At 40.7% G+C, this 14,571-nt stretch overlaps 2 protein-coding genes across 3 annotated transcripts in view; one reads left to right on the plus strand and one right to left on the minus strand.

Annotated features, from left to right (window-relative positions):
- tep1 (telomerase-associated protein 1) overlaps positions 1 to 3,599 on the minus strand; it is a 29,478-nt gene extending 25,879 nt beyond the window's left edge. For both annotated transcript variants that reach the window (XM_080034383.1, XM_080034382.1), the window contains exons 1-5: positions 3,468 to 3,599; positions 1,782 to 2,275; positions 1,217 to 1,423; positions 863 to 1,012; positions 253 to 417 (exon numbers count right to left, since the gene is read on the minus strand). In XM_080034383.1, the coding sequence (XP_079890509.1) occupies positions 253 to 417; positions 863 to 1,012; positions 1,217 to 1,423; positions 1,782 to 2,270 (1,011 nt within the window). In that variant the 5' untranslated portion in view covers positions 2,271 to 2,275; positions 3,468 to 3,599. The remainder of the gene's footprint in view (positions 1 to 252; positions 418 to 862; positions 1,013 to 1,216; positions 1,424 to 1,781; positions 2,276 to 3,467) is intronic.
- A 519-nt stretch (positions 3,600 to 4,118) lies between these two features.
- Positions 4,119 to 10,452, plus strand: LOC307255533 (uncharacterized protein). The gene is made up of 5 exons (XM_080034220.1): positions 4,119 to 4,985; positions 6,795 to 6,890; positions 7,423 to 7,528; positions 9,095 to 9,196; positions 9,363 to 10,452. The coding sequence occupies exons 1-4, from the start codon at positions 4,388 to 4,390 to the stop codon at positions 9,150 to 9,152; spliced, it is 858 nt and encodes a 285-aa protein (XP_079890346.1). The 5' UTR covers positions 4,119 to 4,387; the 3' UTR covers positions 9,153 to 9,196; positions 9,363 to 10,452.
- Positions 10,453 to 14,571: the final 4,119 nt, after the last annotated feature.

The raw sequence follows: 14,571 nt of genomic DNA on the forward strand, positions 1-14,571 counted from the left end.
AAGTTGAAAAAATACCTTAAAAGTTTCACTGTCGTTGTTTACAGCAGCAGGGCCCACAGTTTTGTTCACTAATTAACATTTTTTATTAATGATGATAGAATAACTCAATACCAAGAATTACACCCAGAAAAAATATTTTTGTTGTCTAACAGTAAGCTCTGCAAATGTAAACAAATCCCCCTCCGCTGAAGTTTCATAGTGCTCCTTTAACAGAGCTGATTCATTGACTCAGCACAGACGACTCAGACTTACTGTGCTGTAGATTCTGACGACTTCCAGCCAATCGGAGGGCAGCTGTACGGCAGCACAGTAATATCTGCGGACGTGAGGCTTGACGGGAGGCAGGTTGGCAGCGAGGGCCAATAGAAAGTTTGCTGTGATTCGGATGTTCAACTCCTGTCGAGTGTAAACGGCCACCTGAATGGTAAAACAAAGAACATAGCCTATTATTGTCTAGGAATAATACTCCAAGTGTTTGACTGTTTTCATTGTGCTTTCAGCTTAAGACGGGCATGTTGCAGTAACCCATCTGAAAATGAATGGCCTGTTTCTCTGACAAAAAAGAATCAAAAGTGAATCAAATATACACACGGACGGAGTTATGTGTTTTTTCTTTCATAGCTCGATCAAAACCCAATAAAAGAAAGTAGTCAGTTGAGCCTATTTAATCATGTTATATTTTGACATGTTGTGCTTTTAAAATATTTAAATAAAATGTATAAAATTGTATTAATTCTTGTGATTTCTATGTTAACAGAAATTGTCCAGGTAGGATAAAAACATTACCACTTCTTTTCAGATAAAAGTTTGTGTAAAATCCAGCTCAGGATATGAATAAAATAAAATAAAATACAATACACACCTTTAAAAGAAACTGTGGGTCATTGACAGAGATGTCCTTAGCCAGCTGTGTGATCCTGGTCCACACACTTTGCTCTGAGTCCCAGTCGGTCTGCCCTGGAGCAGTGCTCTTATTGACCAGGGAGCAACACACCGCGTTCAGCAGGAGGTACTGACCAACACACAGACAATGAAGCGTATAGTCACTTTAATCAACATATAAAAAAATATACATTGGTGGAATTAGTGCAGATAAATTATTCACTATAAAAAACAGCACAGCACAGCACAACTTAATTTAACCAGGCATGTCATTCTGATTTACAAAGACGACCAGAAAAAGAGGACATTTTGATGACTAACATATTCCTTCTACCTTTTTATCTTTCAGCTCCTCTTCCATTTGATCATTTCCTCTTTGAACTTCAGCGAATTCGTCCTGTTTGACGGCTATAGCTTGTTCCTCTTCCTGGTTTCCCAAATCCATCTCCAGGAGGGGTAACACCATGGAGGTCCCAGCATCTTCATCCTCCACTATCTCCTCTTCCTCTTCAGGTAAAACATCATCTTCCTCAGAATAAGTCTAATGCAGAAGAATGGACATTTAAACCACAACACCACAAGAAGCATAAAGATGGTTTGTCCTCCATTGTAATGCCAGACTACCTTTGTAACCAAATTGGGCAAACCTTGTATCCTTTGTTTATTAATGTGTATTTGCAATTTTATTTTACATATTTTTAATATCATATTATCCCTTTTTATCCCTCTAATGTAATGTAATGTAATAGTAAATAGTCATATTCATTCTGTAGAGAATGTGTTCTGTGTTTAGGTTACGTTAGAAAAGAGGGTATATATTTTTGTAATCCTCCCTTTGGAAAATCAATAAAAATATACATAAAAAAATGATTTGTCAAGAATTTTAAAACATAATTTACCACACTTGTCTCTTCAAAAGAGGTCTCCATCCCTTCAGAAGTTTCCTCTCCTTCCTTTCCTCCATCTTCTCTTTTCCGTTCTTCAACACGAGTTAGGAATGACGGAGGATCAGAGTATCGATTGATCAGACCTGATGTGTGTGAGGTTAGGGAGTGGGACAGACTAGGTGACTGGGTTAGGGTGAGGAGGTTAGGGCTGTTTAGGAGATTATTCTTGGTGCTGAGGAGAGGAGAGGTTAAGGAAGAGGGGGAGAGGAGGGAGGATGAGGTGGAAGACAGACTGGATGGCTGGAGAGAGGGGCAAGAATTTAGGAGAGTAGAGCAAAGGGCCTGGGACATCAGGGTGGAGGTCTGAGTCAAGAGCTTGTTCTCCAGATTGGGAGGGGAATAGTTGGACAGCAAACTTCTCCCACATGTTGCCTGTTGCTGCTGCTGTGGCCTATCTCCTGGGGCAACGACATTGGCCTGCTGCAAAGTCAGCGACCTCATGACTTCTGTAGGGAAACACATCAATCAGCACATGTCATACAAAGAGGCATTTCAAAGTGATTTACATAAAACATGTAAATGTGGAAACAGCAATTCTGTAGAGCTTTTCTTCAAATCAGTGAATATCTCCTTAAGATCCACTATCAGAAAAATAATCAAAAAATGGGTGTTTTATACACAGCTTAGGCTCTGTAAACAGGCATGGTTGCTAACTACGGTGGGCCCCCTTTTTTTACATACTGTTTACAGAGCGTGGGCTGTGTATGAACAGTAGATTTTTTTCCCAGCACAAACACAGACAGTAGCAGATCGTGAGGAGATATTCACTGATTTTGACAACAGGCATTAAAAGAGCATAAAAGTCACAATGCAAAGAGAGAAAAATAAAATAATTTCGTAACAGCAGAGAAATGTTGCAAGGTATCAGTGGGTTCAAAAGGGCGTCACAAAATCTGCTGAGCCCCTCCTTTCAATCACACACACACACACACACACACACACACACACACACACACACACACACACACACACACACACACACACACACACACACACACACACACACACACACACACACACACACACACACACACACACACACACACACACACACACACACACACACACACACACACACACACACACAGAGGTTCCCAGTTCAAGATAGGATAAGGGTATTGATTGAGACAAGTAGTTCTGCAGCATTTCTTCCACTCGCTGTACAAACACGCACTACACTATTGTAGACAAGGGCGTGTTGCTCACAGTTGAAAAGCATCCATAAAAAGAGAACAAAGTCTGGAACACATGTACAGTCAGCACACAGCAAGTCAGGAAATGCAAAGCAAAAACTCAGTATTACATAAGATTAAATCTCATAGGAATGAGAGATTCAGTGGTTCAGTTTGTGGTGTATTTGCAAGCCCTTTTATTTAGTGAAGTAGTATTACACCCATTCATACAAAAATCATTGAAGTCAGGCAATTTATAATTAGCCTATCAGAAAGCAAGTCATATCACCACCACTACAATGTCAAGTCACCCACATGATTTAATTACCATATATGAACTTAACTGAGACATTAATCAACCCAAAACAGCAGTCAATGTGTTTCCTGAAGGTCTATTTCTATTGTAATGACTAAACGTTTGGTAGGTGTGGTTATGAACACCCATATTTTACGCAGAACGACTTACCGCAAATAGGCCTACCTCACTTTCGAGCTCCACGAGCGGAAACAAAAGTGGTCTCAGGTAGACAATTTTACCGTCTGATACGCTGAAGTGTCAGCATCTACTTTTGGAGTGTATTGCGAGAGGATATCACCTGGTTTACAGTAAACTTCCTCATACAAAGCAGCTGCTTGGCTACTCAGTATGTAGCACGCTGATTGGTCAGTATTATTGTGTACTCTTTTACCGTAATACTCGTATATGGGTGCCGAGTTCTAATATAAAGCTGAAGGGGAAAGGACCAGGCATTGTGTTGTCATTATTCAAATGAATGAAATTAACACTGTCGATCCAAAACGAAACAAAATACGAGTTGGTAAAAAATCATAGATCTCCAGAAATAAAGTTACACTATTATATGATTCTGCAAAAGAGTGCTGCAGACAGAACTCAGCATAAACCACGCCCTCAAATATTTAAATATTTTTAGTCGTATCAAGATGGAATTAGATAAGAAAGAAAAGAAATCACAAACACATCAATACCATTACAACATAAACGTTTAATTTTCATTTTTTTTTAGATTACATTGTGATACGGTGACTCTACCGTAACTATTGGTGTACTTGCTCAAAAGGAGGAAGCGACACCGCTCTATTTCCGCTGCAGCAGCGAGAACGGGCACGTCAAAAAAGAAAGGAAAATGTGGAGAGAAAGGACAAACTGAGGCCAGAGACGGATCGTCGAACCACTCACACCGTCTTCTTTGGAGCTTGGTTGCCAGGCAGTTGTTGTTTTTCAGAGGAATCCTTGACAGATTACGGGTCGCTTCGTTTCGAGGTGAACTCGCCCCCTCGTTCTGTTGCGGTTGGCTTTTTTGAGGAAGCAGCTCTCGGCTAGCCAGCCAGCTGAATTAGCTCAGGAGCTCAAGTCAGTCAGCGGAGATGGGGACGAGAGCGAGTCGCCTTCAGGAAGACCCGGTAGTTCCCTCTGCCTTCGCCAAAGACGCCCCAAAACGGGACTCTTATCGGCGGGCGCGCTGTGCCAGGCCCACCAGCCTCATGGTCGACTTCTCGGTTAGCTTCGAGGAGACTGAGGCCAACCGTAGTCGTTCAGAGGAGGGAAGCGACTCTGACCTGGGGCAGCATGGGGCGAGCGCTGACGGTAGCCCCGCTGACCACCATCACCACCATCACAGCAGTCACCATCACCACAGCAACAGCAACATCCCAACAGGCATTAGCCCGGCGTCACCCACGGACGACAACAGCAGTAGTAGTAGTAGTAGTAACAACAACAGCAGCGAGGGGAAAGCCGAGGAAGTCGGTAATATCACCCCCGAGCCCCCGGTAGGAGTAGTAGCTGAGCCTGGAGAGGAGACAGGCCGCACGCCACACCGCACTTTTTCCGAGCGGCTGCCCGGGAATCGGCACTCTTCCGCCCGTAGCGTAAGCACAAGATCCGCCAGGGTTCGAGTCGGTCACCAGCGGCCGATGTCAGAGGCTTGGATCGGCCTTTACCGCGTGAACACCCGCCATGGCAGTAAGTTTAATACATACTACACAGCAGTATTTTAAATACATGTATTTGAATTATTTTTTATATTATTTATGGCGCCTATTTGTACACTCTCAAAAGCATGTATGTTAGGTGATCTGTTTGCATTACTCCTTTTATTATTACTAATTTTAGCCTGATCCCTTTTCCCTGTGTTTTGTAGCCTACGTAAATGCAAAATAATCTTGAATCTTGCATAACACTTGCCATAACTCTATCAGTATTTGATGGCGTGTGGTTTGCTTTGATTTTTAGATGGATGGCAAGACGTTCTTTTCTCACAAGTTTCACGAAATTCATGGATGTGTTTGCTTGGCAATCAATCCAGTCCAACCCAAATAGAAAACTTGGGAGATGACAGTTTTCTCTTGGTCAGCTGATGTTTTACTGAAGAGAAAATGATTTACTGTACTATTGTATACTTATATTTACTTACATACATTTAGTATGCAGCCAGTTTATAGTGTTTTTTATTATAAGTTAATTTTGGTTTATTCATACTTCATCAATTTATCAAGAAACAATTACATGGTGCACTTTTACTTAAAACCTTTTGGAGGGGGCTTGATAACATTAAATATATAACAGTCACTAAAACACATGTCACAACAGACAATACAGATGTATCACAAATACAGACAATCCCCGTACAAAAGTATAATATAACAAACAATTATCATGTTATTTGCACTTTTCCTTTAGAGCTTTCTTAAAGATGGAGGCAGAATGCAACAATTTCAAGCTTTCATCAAGTTAAACAAAGTCAAAGAAAAAAATGACTGAATGTTTCAATTATACACACATAATCAAAAGATATTTTGTCTTAAACCACATTATGACTTTTGTATGCAAAACACCTCCCAGCCCAACCCCTCAATCTACCCAGTCTGAAATTAGAATGGATTATTCGGGGGAATTTACATTCCTGAACAGATAATCTCTTTTCCCGTGCTTGCATGCTGACTAAAAATCATCAAGAGACCCTATTGTATACAGTGGAGCTATGGCGTAAAACTAGAAGTGGTGAGAGAAAAAACCCTTTTCACGTCACAAGCCTTATCAGACAGTGGTTGTTGTCAGTGGTTGCATCGTGCAGCAGCGTGCAAGTTGAAAACATTAAGCAACCAACGACCTTTTCAGTTAAAGCGTTCTGAAAATGGGAACATTGAGTTTTCTAGAGGAAGTGAGATTGCATATTTGGTCTGCTTTAAGACAATTGAAACACATAGAGTGTGTGTGTGTGTGTGACAGTAAACAGGAGATTGCGAGCCAAAAACACAACATTGTGGTGTGTGGGTTTTTTTACCGGGCCGGCCAGCCCTCCACCAAGTGTATGGAAGTGGGTCACAACTTCAGAAGCGCGGGCCGCTCAACACTGGCAGCAGCTCAGAGAGGGAGCAGGACGAATGTAGGGCAGCGCGGCAATGTTGTTCTGCCCGTCTGTCCCATCCACTCACGGCTCAAGCTAAGGATATCCCTTCAGCTCTAGTCACTAGTGTGTTGCATGGTTGATGAACACAGTCAAATAAAGTTTAAAACTACTTTGGGTCGGTTACATGTAGGGCTGGGTGGGTATTGGCACAGGACCCCACGATATGCATCACGATACATGGGGTTCATGATATGATTTCTCACTATACATTGCTGTCTGACAGTTTGCTCTTCTGGTTCTGCCAAGTCAGCCTTTGTAATGTAAATGTCTAAACGCAGCCTTGGTACTTGGGCTTGGTAGTGTGATGCGCAAACGTCATCCATCTTTAATCTCAAACCCTACTGTGTCTGTGCCCTATTCAGGTATCCGCTGTCCTTTCTGCTCAAAGACTTTCCCGGGGGGTCGCATCGAGGATCACCTGTTGAGCTGCCTCACGTCCCCTCCCCTACCCTACAATAGTGAGTATGACTTGTGTGGTTTTTTTCTTCTGTTTTTAAAAAAAAATGTATAGACTGGGAACAATTTATGAAGCAGCTGAAAATGTTTTTATTCCGTCAGGCATATGGTTAATGTACCTAAAATAGGGCTCTGTTTCACTCTTCTTTCATTCATTGCACTGCCTTAAAGGTGGAGTCAGGGATTCTGGAGAACGCTTGTTGTCAAAATCAGTGAATATCTCCTCACACTTCTCTAAATGTAAACACTGTGTGCACGCTGAAAACAAATCTGCTGTTAATACACAGCCTCAGCTCTATAAACAGGCCAATTGCTAGCTATTATGGACCCTCTTTGTTTACATACCCTTTGTTAATTTACCAGTTTACAGAGCCTAGGCTGTCTATTAACACCAGAACTATTTTTTTGTACACAGTACAGACGGATAGCGGACTGTGAGGTCATTTCATATCCGTGAAAGGTACTTTAATAAGTAAACTTTATTGACTTGCTCACTTACACATATGGTGTTGCTTCTGTGTTGTTCTTTCACAGCGGACGTGCTCAGTAAAGACAGCGGCGAGTGCTCCATCTGTCTGGAGGATCTGGTCCAAGGAGAGACCATCGCCAGGCTGGCTTGCCTCTGCGTCTACCACAAGAGGTAAAACACATTCAGTTGAGGCATTTGCATTAGAATAATATACAGGCAAATGAAACTGAAAGGCGGAAGGTAACGCATGCAAAAGAGTGCGGTGGAGATTACAAACAGGTGCTGTGCGTATGGTGTCGTGTTTAGCCATTTACAGATCTGAGGAAATGTGGTAACTGGGCCAAGGAATTTGGAAGTTAAATAAGTAATTTGTACAGCATTCTACTGCTACTAGTGCATATCAGTATACATGATTTCTGATATTTAGAATTGGTAATTTATCGGAATGTTATGTTAATCGTCCCCTACCATGATATAGAGAAACCTTGAAAACCACCGCTGAGGCACTGCCATTAAATAAACACAGTACGAGTGTGAAAATGAGTTCACTTCGCTTAATGTAACAAAATAACAGATCAACAGTTTTATGTCCTCTTGCAATTGATTCTACACAAACGTTATTTCCCAACAGAGCGATAGAGAGAATAACTGCGTCATCATCATTATGTTTTAATTAGCCGTAGTCACAGTTACACCAGATCATTTAGAAAAGCATTTTTTGAAACGTTGTGGGTAAAAACCGTGAATGTATAAAGAGAGCTGCAGTGTTTATGCGTGTCTCAGCCCATTAACTGCTAATTTGAAAGCAGTGCCGTAATGGTGTCCCAACTTCCAAGGAACCATTGCCTTCCCATATTCTCTGAACTTGCTGAGACTTGAAATGTACCAAGTTAAGAACATCCATCTTTGAGTGTTCCCTTTTTTTTTGTTGCTTTAAGAACATAAAGTTTTTAGTCTTGTGTCATAGTTTGGAGGTGTGGACGTTTTGATTGTGTAATTGAGTATCGGATCCGCCCAGTCGAGCAACTGAGATTTGGAAAGACCCAAGAATTTTGGAAAGATGACTGTTCAAAATACCTATAGTATAGGCTCACACAATTCACACGTGGAAAGTTGTTGTAAACCGCAAAATTCATTCATTAGAGTAGGGCTGCAATGAACAATCTATCTATTTCTGAATCATAAAAGGTTTATTGCCAGTTACATTCACATATACAATTATAGTAAACATAAACATAGAGAACATATTGAAAGGCAAATCAAAGATGGAACATTTCAAGTAAAATATGTGCAGTGGTTTGTGGTACATTGTTTGTGTTTATATGCCAGATTATAGCCGGTGGCTATTTACCATCTTTAGTCCCTTTGGCAGGTTGATGTTGAATAAACAAGTTTAAACATATCACAACGCGATCGGATATCAAAAGTACTTTGTCAAGAATCTACTGCTTGAGTACAGTCTAATGGTCTTGGCTCTGTATTAGTGATTTTGGCAAATGTAAAAATTTCAAATCTTCACTCTGGGCCTGTTGCATTGAACGAGACGGAGAATCTTTGATCTCATTCACAAGCCCCTACAGTGATAAGATTGGGTTTGTTTTCACACTGTGAGTAAGTGAATAAAGGTGTGTGGTGAAGACTCCACATTAACAATCACCCAGTACAGACACTCTGACACATTAGCATGAGTGAATCAAGATGTCGCGTCTCACCACTATCTCTGTTGTGTGTCTGCAGCTGCATTGATTCCTGGTCCAAGGTGAAACCCTGCTGCCCAGAACATCCCTTTGAGTGACTCGCGGGTCACACCTATCCTGCACAGCGACCAACCCCACTCAGGTGTGTACGTGTGAGACTTCGATAAATGTGTGTAAATTTAAAAAAGAATAAAATAAAATGTAATTACTCTCTAAATGACCAAGACATGCATTTAGATTCAATGTCATATTTTATTAGTAATACCAGTCTACATTCTCATAGACACTCTGTTTTTCTGCCCTTACAGGAGACCACACTGAATCCCAATAAGTAACCCCAATAAACCCGTGTAATTTGAACAAAATAAAAGCCCCCTGTCCCTCTCAGACGAAAACAACAGTATTTTGAGTGGATAACAGACGATCCAAAGAGGAGGCTCCGGTTAGCGACGCCCCGCGCTCTGTCCATTTGGATCGATCCATTTGAACTTGGTCCAGTCCATTTCAAGCCAAAACTCCCCCAACAGTAAAAACAGCCCCTCTCCCCTCGAGACCCCCGTTGGAACAGAAGTGGAGGAGGTTCCCCTGTTCCCTATGTTACAGACTTGACTAGAATGCGGAACATCACCAAAAAATATAAACGCATTTCCAATAAAACATTTTCATCCCAGAAAGCATGGAACTTGCCCCAGAAAGGTCTTGGACTTTGTGGAGAAAAACCGTTGTTTCAAAGTATGACTCTTGGATACTCTTTCCTTTGTATTATTTCTCCTCCTTCCAAATGGGTCTTTTTTTTATCAGGTATTTTTCAGAAAGAGTATTGTTCCACGTTCCACAATCGGAGGAACGTTTTTCTTTACCCGGCTAACCCAAAAAATGAACCAACCTCACACTGAAAGCGTGAACTTTGACCGCATACATAAATATTGCTTTATTTTGAAATAGCTGGAAGTTGAGGGCTTGTTTTTTGATTTGATTTATTTTTTTTTTTTTGGGTGAATGGGGCGCTGTCATTATTAGGTTTCATCCTTCTGTTACCTGAACACATTTCAGGGGGAAAGTTTGGGGGCTTTCTGTAGGTCAGTTTTCTTGTAGGTGGTGAGTTTAATGTGCTGCTACTTGCCGAGTGTTGAGGAGGGTTTCTAGGTATTTCATAGGGCTGTAGTAGCGCTGGTGTTGGCACCGATATGAGCACTTTTTTCACTTAAGGCTGATTTATTTTCATTAGTTTTTTCTTTCTTTCTCCATATAAGGTCTGGGATGTGTGTGTGTGTGTGTGTGTGTGTGTGTGTGTGTGTGTGTGTGTGTGTGTGTGTGTGTGTGTGTGTGTGTGTGTGTGTGTGTGTGTGTGTGTGTGTGTGTGTGTGTGTGTGTGTGTGTGTGTGTGTGTGTGTGTGTGTGTGTGTGTGTGTGTGTGTGTGTGTGTGTGTGTGTGTGTGTGTGTGTGTGTGTGTGTGTGTGTGTGTGTGTGTGTGTGTGTGTGTGTGTGTGTGTGTGTGTGTGTGTGTGTGTGTGTGTGTGTGTGTGTGGAGACGATGACCAAGGACAGGAAATGTCCTGAGCGTGTGTGTGTGTTCAAAGAATGTGTGTACTGTAAATTGGCCAGACGTCTGCTTGGTCAAGCGGGTTTTTTCTAGTTTTTATTTTTTTAAACTAAAGTCACTATTGCAATCATCCTGTTACATGTGGCAACGGTACGCAATATGGACTTTGAAAGCCTTTTTTCTTTGTCCCATTGCCCCCCCCTCTCCTCCTCCCTTTCTGTATTCCGGATTTGTGGACCAGATCCCAAGCGAAGACGGTTTCGCCATCTGGTTACCCTAATGCCAGTTTGAAAGGGGGGGATAAAGGGATGGATGGATTGAGGGATGGATTTTTCGAGGAATGTTTACACCATGTGGCATCTGCCTCTCTTTCCAACACTGGAGGCAATGGACAGCTGATGGTAAATTATTATATAACAAGCTCCCACCCCTTCCCTTCCCTTTTTTTTTTAGGATTTAAAATATATCACCACATTATGATCATGATTATTGCTAAATGTTGCTAAATTGTTTTAATGCGTGTTGATTGCCTTTGCCTGGTGAAGGGGGTTCTTGTACCAGCAGGTATTTGTAGTGGGTTTTTTTAGGGCTGAACTGAATAGCTGCTCAACAGACGCCTGATGTCTGGTGCCGGTTGTAAACGGCCAGGGGCATACTGGTGAAAGAACAAAAAGCATGAATTGATTTGCTTTTTGCTGCCTAGTCAAAAAGGCGATTCTGTTCCATGTGTTTAAATATCTGTGCTTTACAAACAGTATGGATCCATTTCATAGGTCAGCACGGTCCACAGGTTTCCAAATGGCTGGTTTGTTAACCCTAGCCTCTTCTAGTTTTCTTCCCTGGTCCCTGCAGTCTGAGGTGCTACGACTTGTCCCGCCACTAGAGGGCAGCCCCGTGCATGTTTCTCATTTGTGTTGTATTGGGAGAAAAAGAAAATTTTAATGCCAAAAGTGTGTGTGTGTGTGTGTGTGTGTGTGTGTGTGTGTGTGTGTGTGTGTGTGTGTGTGTGTGTGTGTGAGAGAGAGAGAGAGAGAGAGGGAGAGTGCGAAAGACAAGTGCATTGATCATAAGATGATTCATTTGTTGTGGTTATTATAAGTTATGATGTTGTATACTTTAGCTGGGAGGGGTGTATGTGTGTTTGGGGGGGTTTGGTGGCGGTTGTATTGGGTTGTCGATAAAGATAATAGACAATCTAAAAAACCCCACATTACTCATATTTACCTTCTTGACCCCTTCCGAGCTGTGTGGTGCAATACCTCAATTTTTACCAATGCTTACTAAACGCTGTGTGTGTGTGTGTAAAAACTAGCTCCTCTCGAACCAAGGACGGTATTTTGTATAAATGTCCCTAAATGCCTGGGTTCCCCATCGCAATCTTTCCCGATATATTCGATGAGAATGTTGTTTTCAAAGAGTAACCACAGCTATCTGCATCCCCCCCCCTCCCCCCAAGATATGGACAATCTGCCTTTTACTCTGGTATACAAAAACTAATTGAATTTTATTTATTAAATTGTAAATATGTAATGCAATTCAAGAAAAATGGCTTGGTCTTTGTCTGTTCAATATACTGTTTCTAAGCTCCAATCTTTTGTATGTCTCAGAAATCGTTTTTATATGTATTTTTTACAATAAATATGTGTGAGAGACGTTTTGTCAATGTTTGTTTTTGTCTTTTTAAGTGTCTTTATGATGTGTTTGTGGTTTGTTTGTGCCGTTCAGTGAGATCGAAAACAGTAGTTTACAGAGTGTCCCCAAGAGTTACATTTAGTGAGAGAAAAATAATTACACTAAACTTAAAAAAATATTTAAAACTTATCTTTTAAGCTTACTTTTAAAAGAAGAGTACTTTAGTAATTGAAAATCACAAGTGAGGTTCCCTGTTTAAGATAATATCATATGTTTTGTAGTGTGGCTTCCCAGTGAGAAGCATGTGCATCTCAAAATGTGTTTAATCGCTGGCAGTTTTAACACAAGATATAAACACCTCAGAGCCTGCTTCTGTATCAGACTGAATTGCCATTTAGTTTCACTTTCAGTTTGAATTCATAAAAAGAATAAAATCTCGGATTGAGGCATTGATTTAAAAAGTTGTGAAATCAGGCTCCACTTATTACTGCAAATTACAAACTCTGCCTGGCAACAGCTGACAACGATTGCTCACAAAATATTTCAGTTTATTCTCAGACATTAATTAGATAATGTGCCTCATATTTGATTTGTTTACTAAGCTGTCAAAAAAGTGACAACCACACCACAGTGAGTTGTCACTGATAAGCACATCTGATATGTAATCTGTCGCCATACTCAAGTCTGTACAGTTTTGTCCAGACTCCTGCCATTTCCAAAACCCCACTCTATCGACCTCTGACCTTAGTGTGCAGCAATGGTGGAGTTTTCAGTTTTCACCGTCTGAGAAGGAGGATTTTTTTTTTTTTTCATCATCACTTCATGCTTTCAGGAAGTGAAACTCTACAGCAAAGGTTTGTAAAATACATGACACACATCACATCTACACACAGCAGCACAGTGCGGAGTTGGAACATTGTCGTTCTCAGACACAAATAAAAGGTGAGCACAACATTTACTTTAGTCTCTATAACTGTACTTAACTTGTTCTGTGTTAAGAGTAGAAGCAATTATCCAACAGTTGACTTCATTTTTATCTGCTTGTGGTAGGCTATTTACTTTTAACTATTTAAAATATTTGGTTAATAAATCATTTAAAGTGTCCGTTTCTTCAAATTACAAAAATATATATTTTTACACATGATCCTGATATCTACTATTGAAGATATTTGGTTTTATTTTGCTGAGTATTTGAGATCTCCGGCAGCAGTGATAGACAAGCCTCACACCTCTGAAACAACAAAAGCAACACCTTTAATTGCTCGATACCACTATGGGTACATAGCATTGTGTTTGTGAATATCATTTGTTGCTCTGTAGATTGGGCATTAGAGGGGGTTGGTATTGTTGTTTACTTTTTTTTTATTTTGTGAAGCAAAAAATAATATAGGTATCAATACATTTAGTTAAGTTAAAATGACATGACGCAACACTGGGTTGCTGAGTGTGAGAGAAGTGTCCCGACAGCTCAAGTTTTACTTCCTAAAGTTCACTCCATTCTTGGTCAACAAGTCGGCAGCAGGTCTGCTTTAAAGATCCATATGAGATGTAAGCAATGTGAATGTGCTGTAGGGCACATATTACTGAAGAGTCAACCAGCGTTTACCTTATGTAGACCAACCACTGAGGTAGATAGGACATGTTGGAGACGTTTCTAGGTTTGTTCTCAATGATTGACCATTAATGACTGAATGGATATACAACAGTGTTTAGTTACACCTGCAGTCAGGCTGGCAACTTGTTGACTATATCAACTACAGTAATTGGTATCTTTCTTCTGTTTCACCATGCTCTATACAGTATGTTTAGTGACACTGGCGTCCTGAACTAAGAATTTACATAATCGAATGATCTGATTGGTCGAATCATCCCTACTGTATGGTCGACTAATCGTTTAATCTTTTTTTATTTTCCTGCTCATTGATCCATATTGTCATTCGCGTCGTTGGCTTCCATTTTTGTCACAACCGACAAAGAGGCTGAAACACCAAATTACAATTTGTCTTCTTGACTTGGCATAAGAATTTATTTTACTGCTACTACCATTCACATTCATTTAGGAGTTTTATTAAAAGCTCATGAGTTATTTTCAAATGTCTATTAACAGTATGATAGGCTGATATCTATACCAACATAGGCGATGTATCATGATTTATAGCAGCCCCATAAAACCCTGAAAAGACTGATCTTTGTTTCATAAACACATTTTGTTGTCAAATCAGGCTGTTTTGATGGAATCGTTGAGTTATCGACTATTCGCTGTCGCCCCTAATGTTTTCATAAAACAGCAACTTCCCTCTTCCGTATTTGACTAAACTTCGTCCCACAGTTTTCCTACAGG

Source organism: Ammodytes marinus, assembly GCF_949987685.1.
Source record: "Ammodytes marinus genome assembly, chromosome: 9".
In the NCBI taxonomy this organism is placed as follows: domain Eukaryota; kingdom Metazoa; phylum Chordata; class Actinopteri; order Uranoscopiformes; family Ammodytidae; genus Ammodytes; species Ammodytes marinus.

Coding starts and splice junctions, on each gene's coding strand:
- LOC307255533 (XM_080034220.1), top strand. CDS start 4,388: ATGGGGACGAGAGCGAGTCGCCTTCAGGAAGACCCGGTAGTTCCCTCT. Junction 6,891..7,422: donor CCCTCCCCTACCCTACAATA/GTGAGTATGACT, acceptor GTTCTTTCACAG/CGGACGTGCTCAGTAAAGAC. Junction 7,529..9,094: donor CTCTGCGTCTACCACAAGAG/GTAAAACACATT, acceptor GTGTGTCTGCAG/CTGCATTGATTCCTGGTCCA.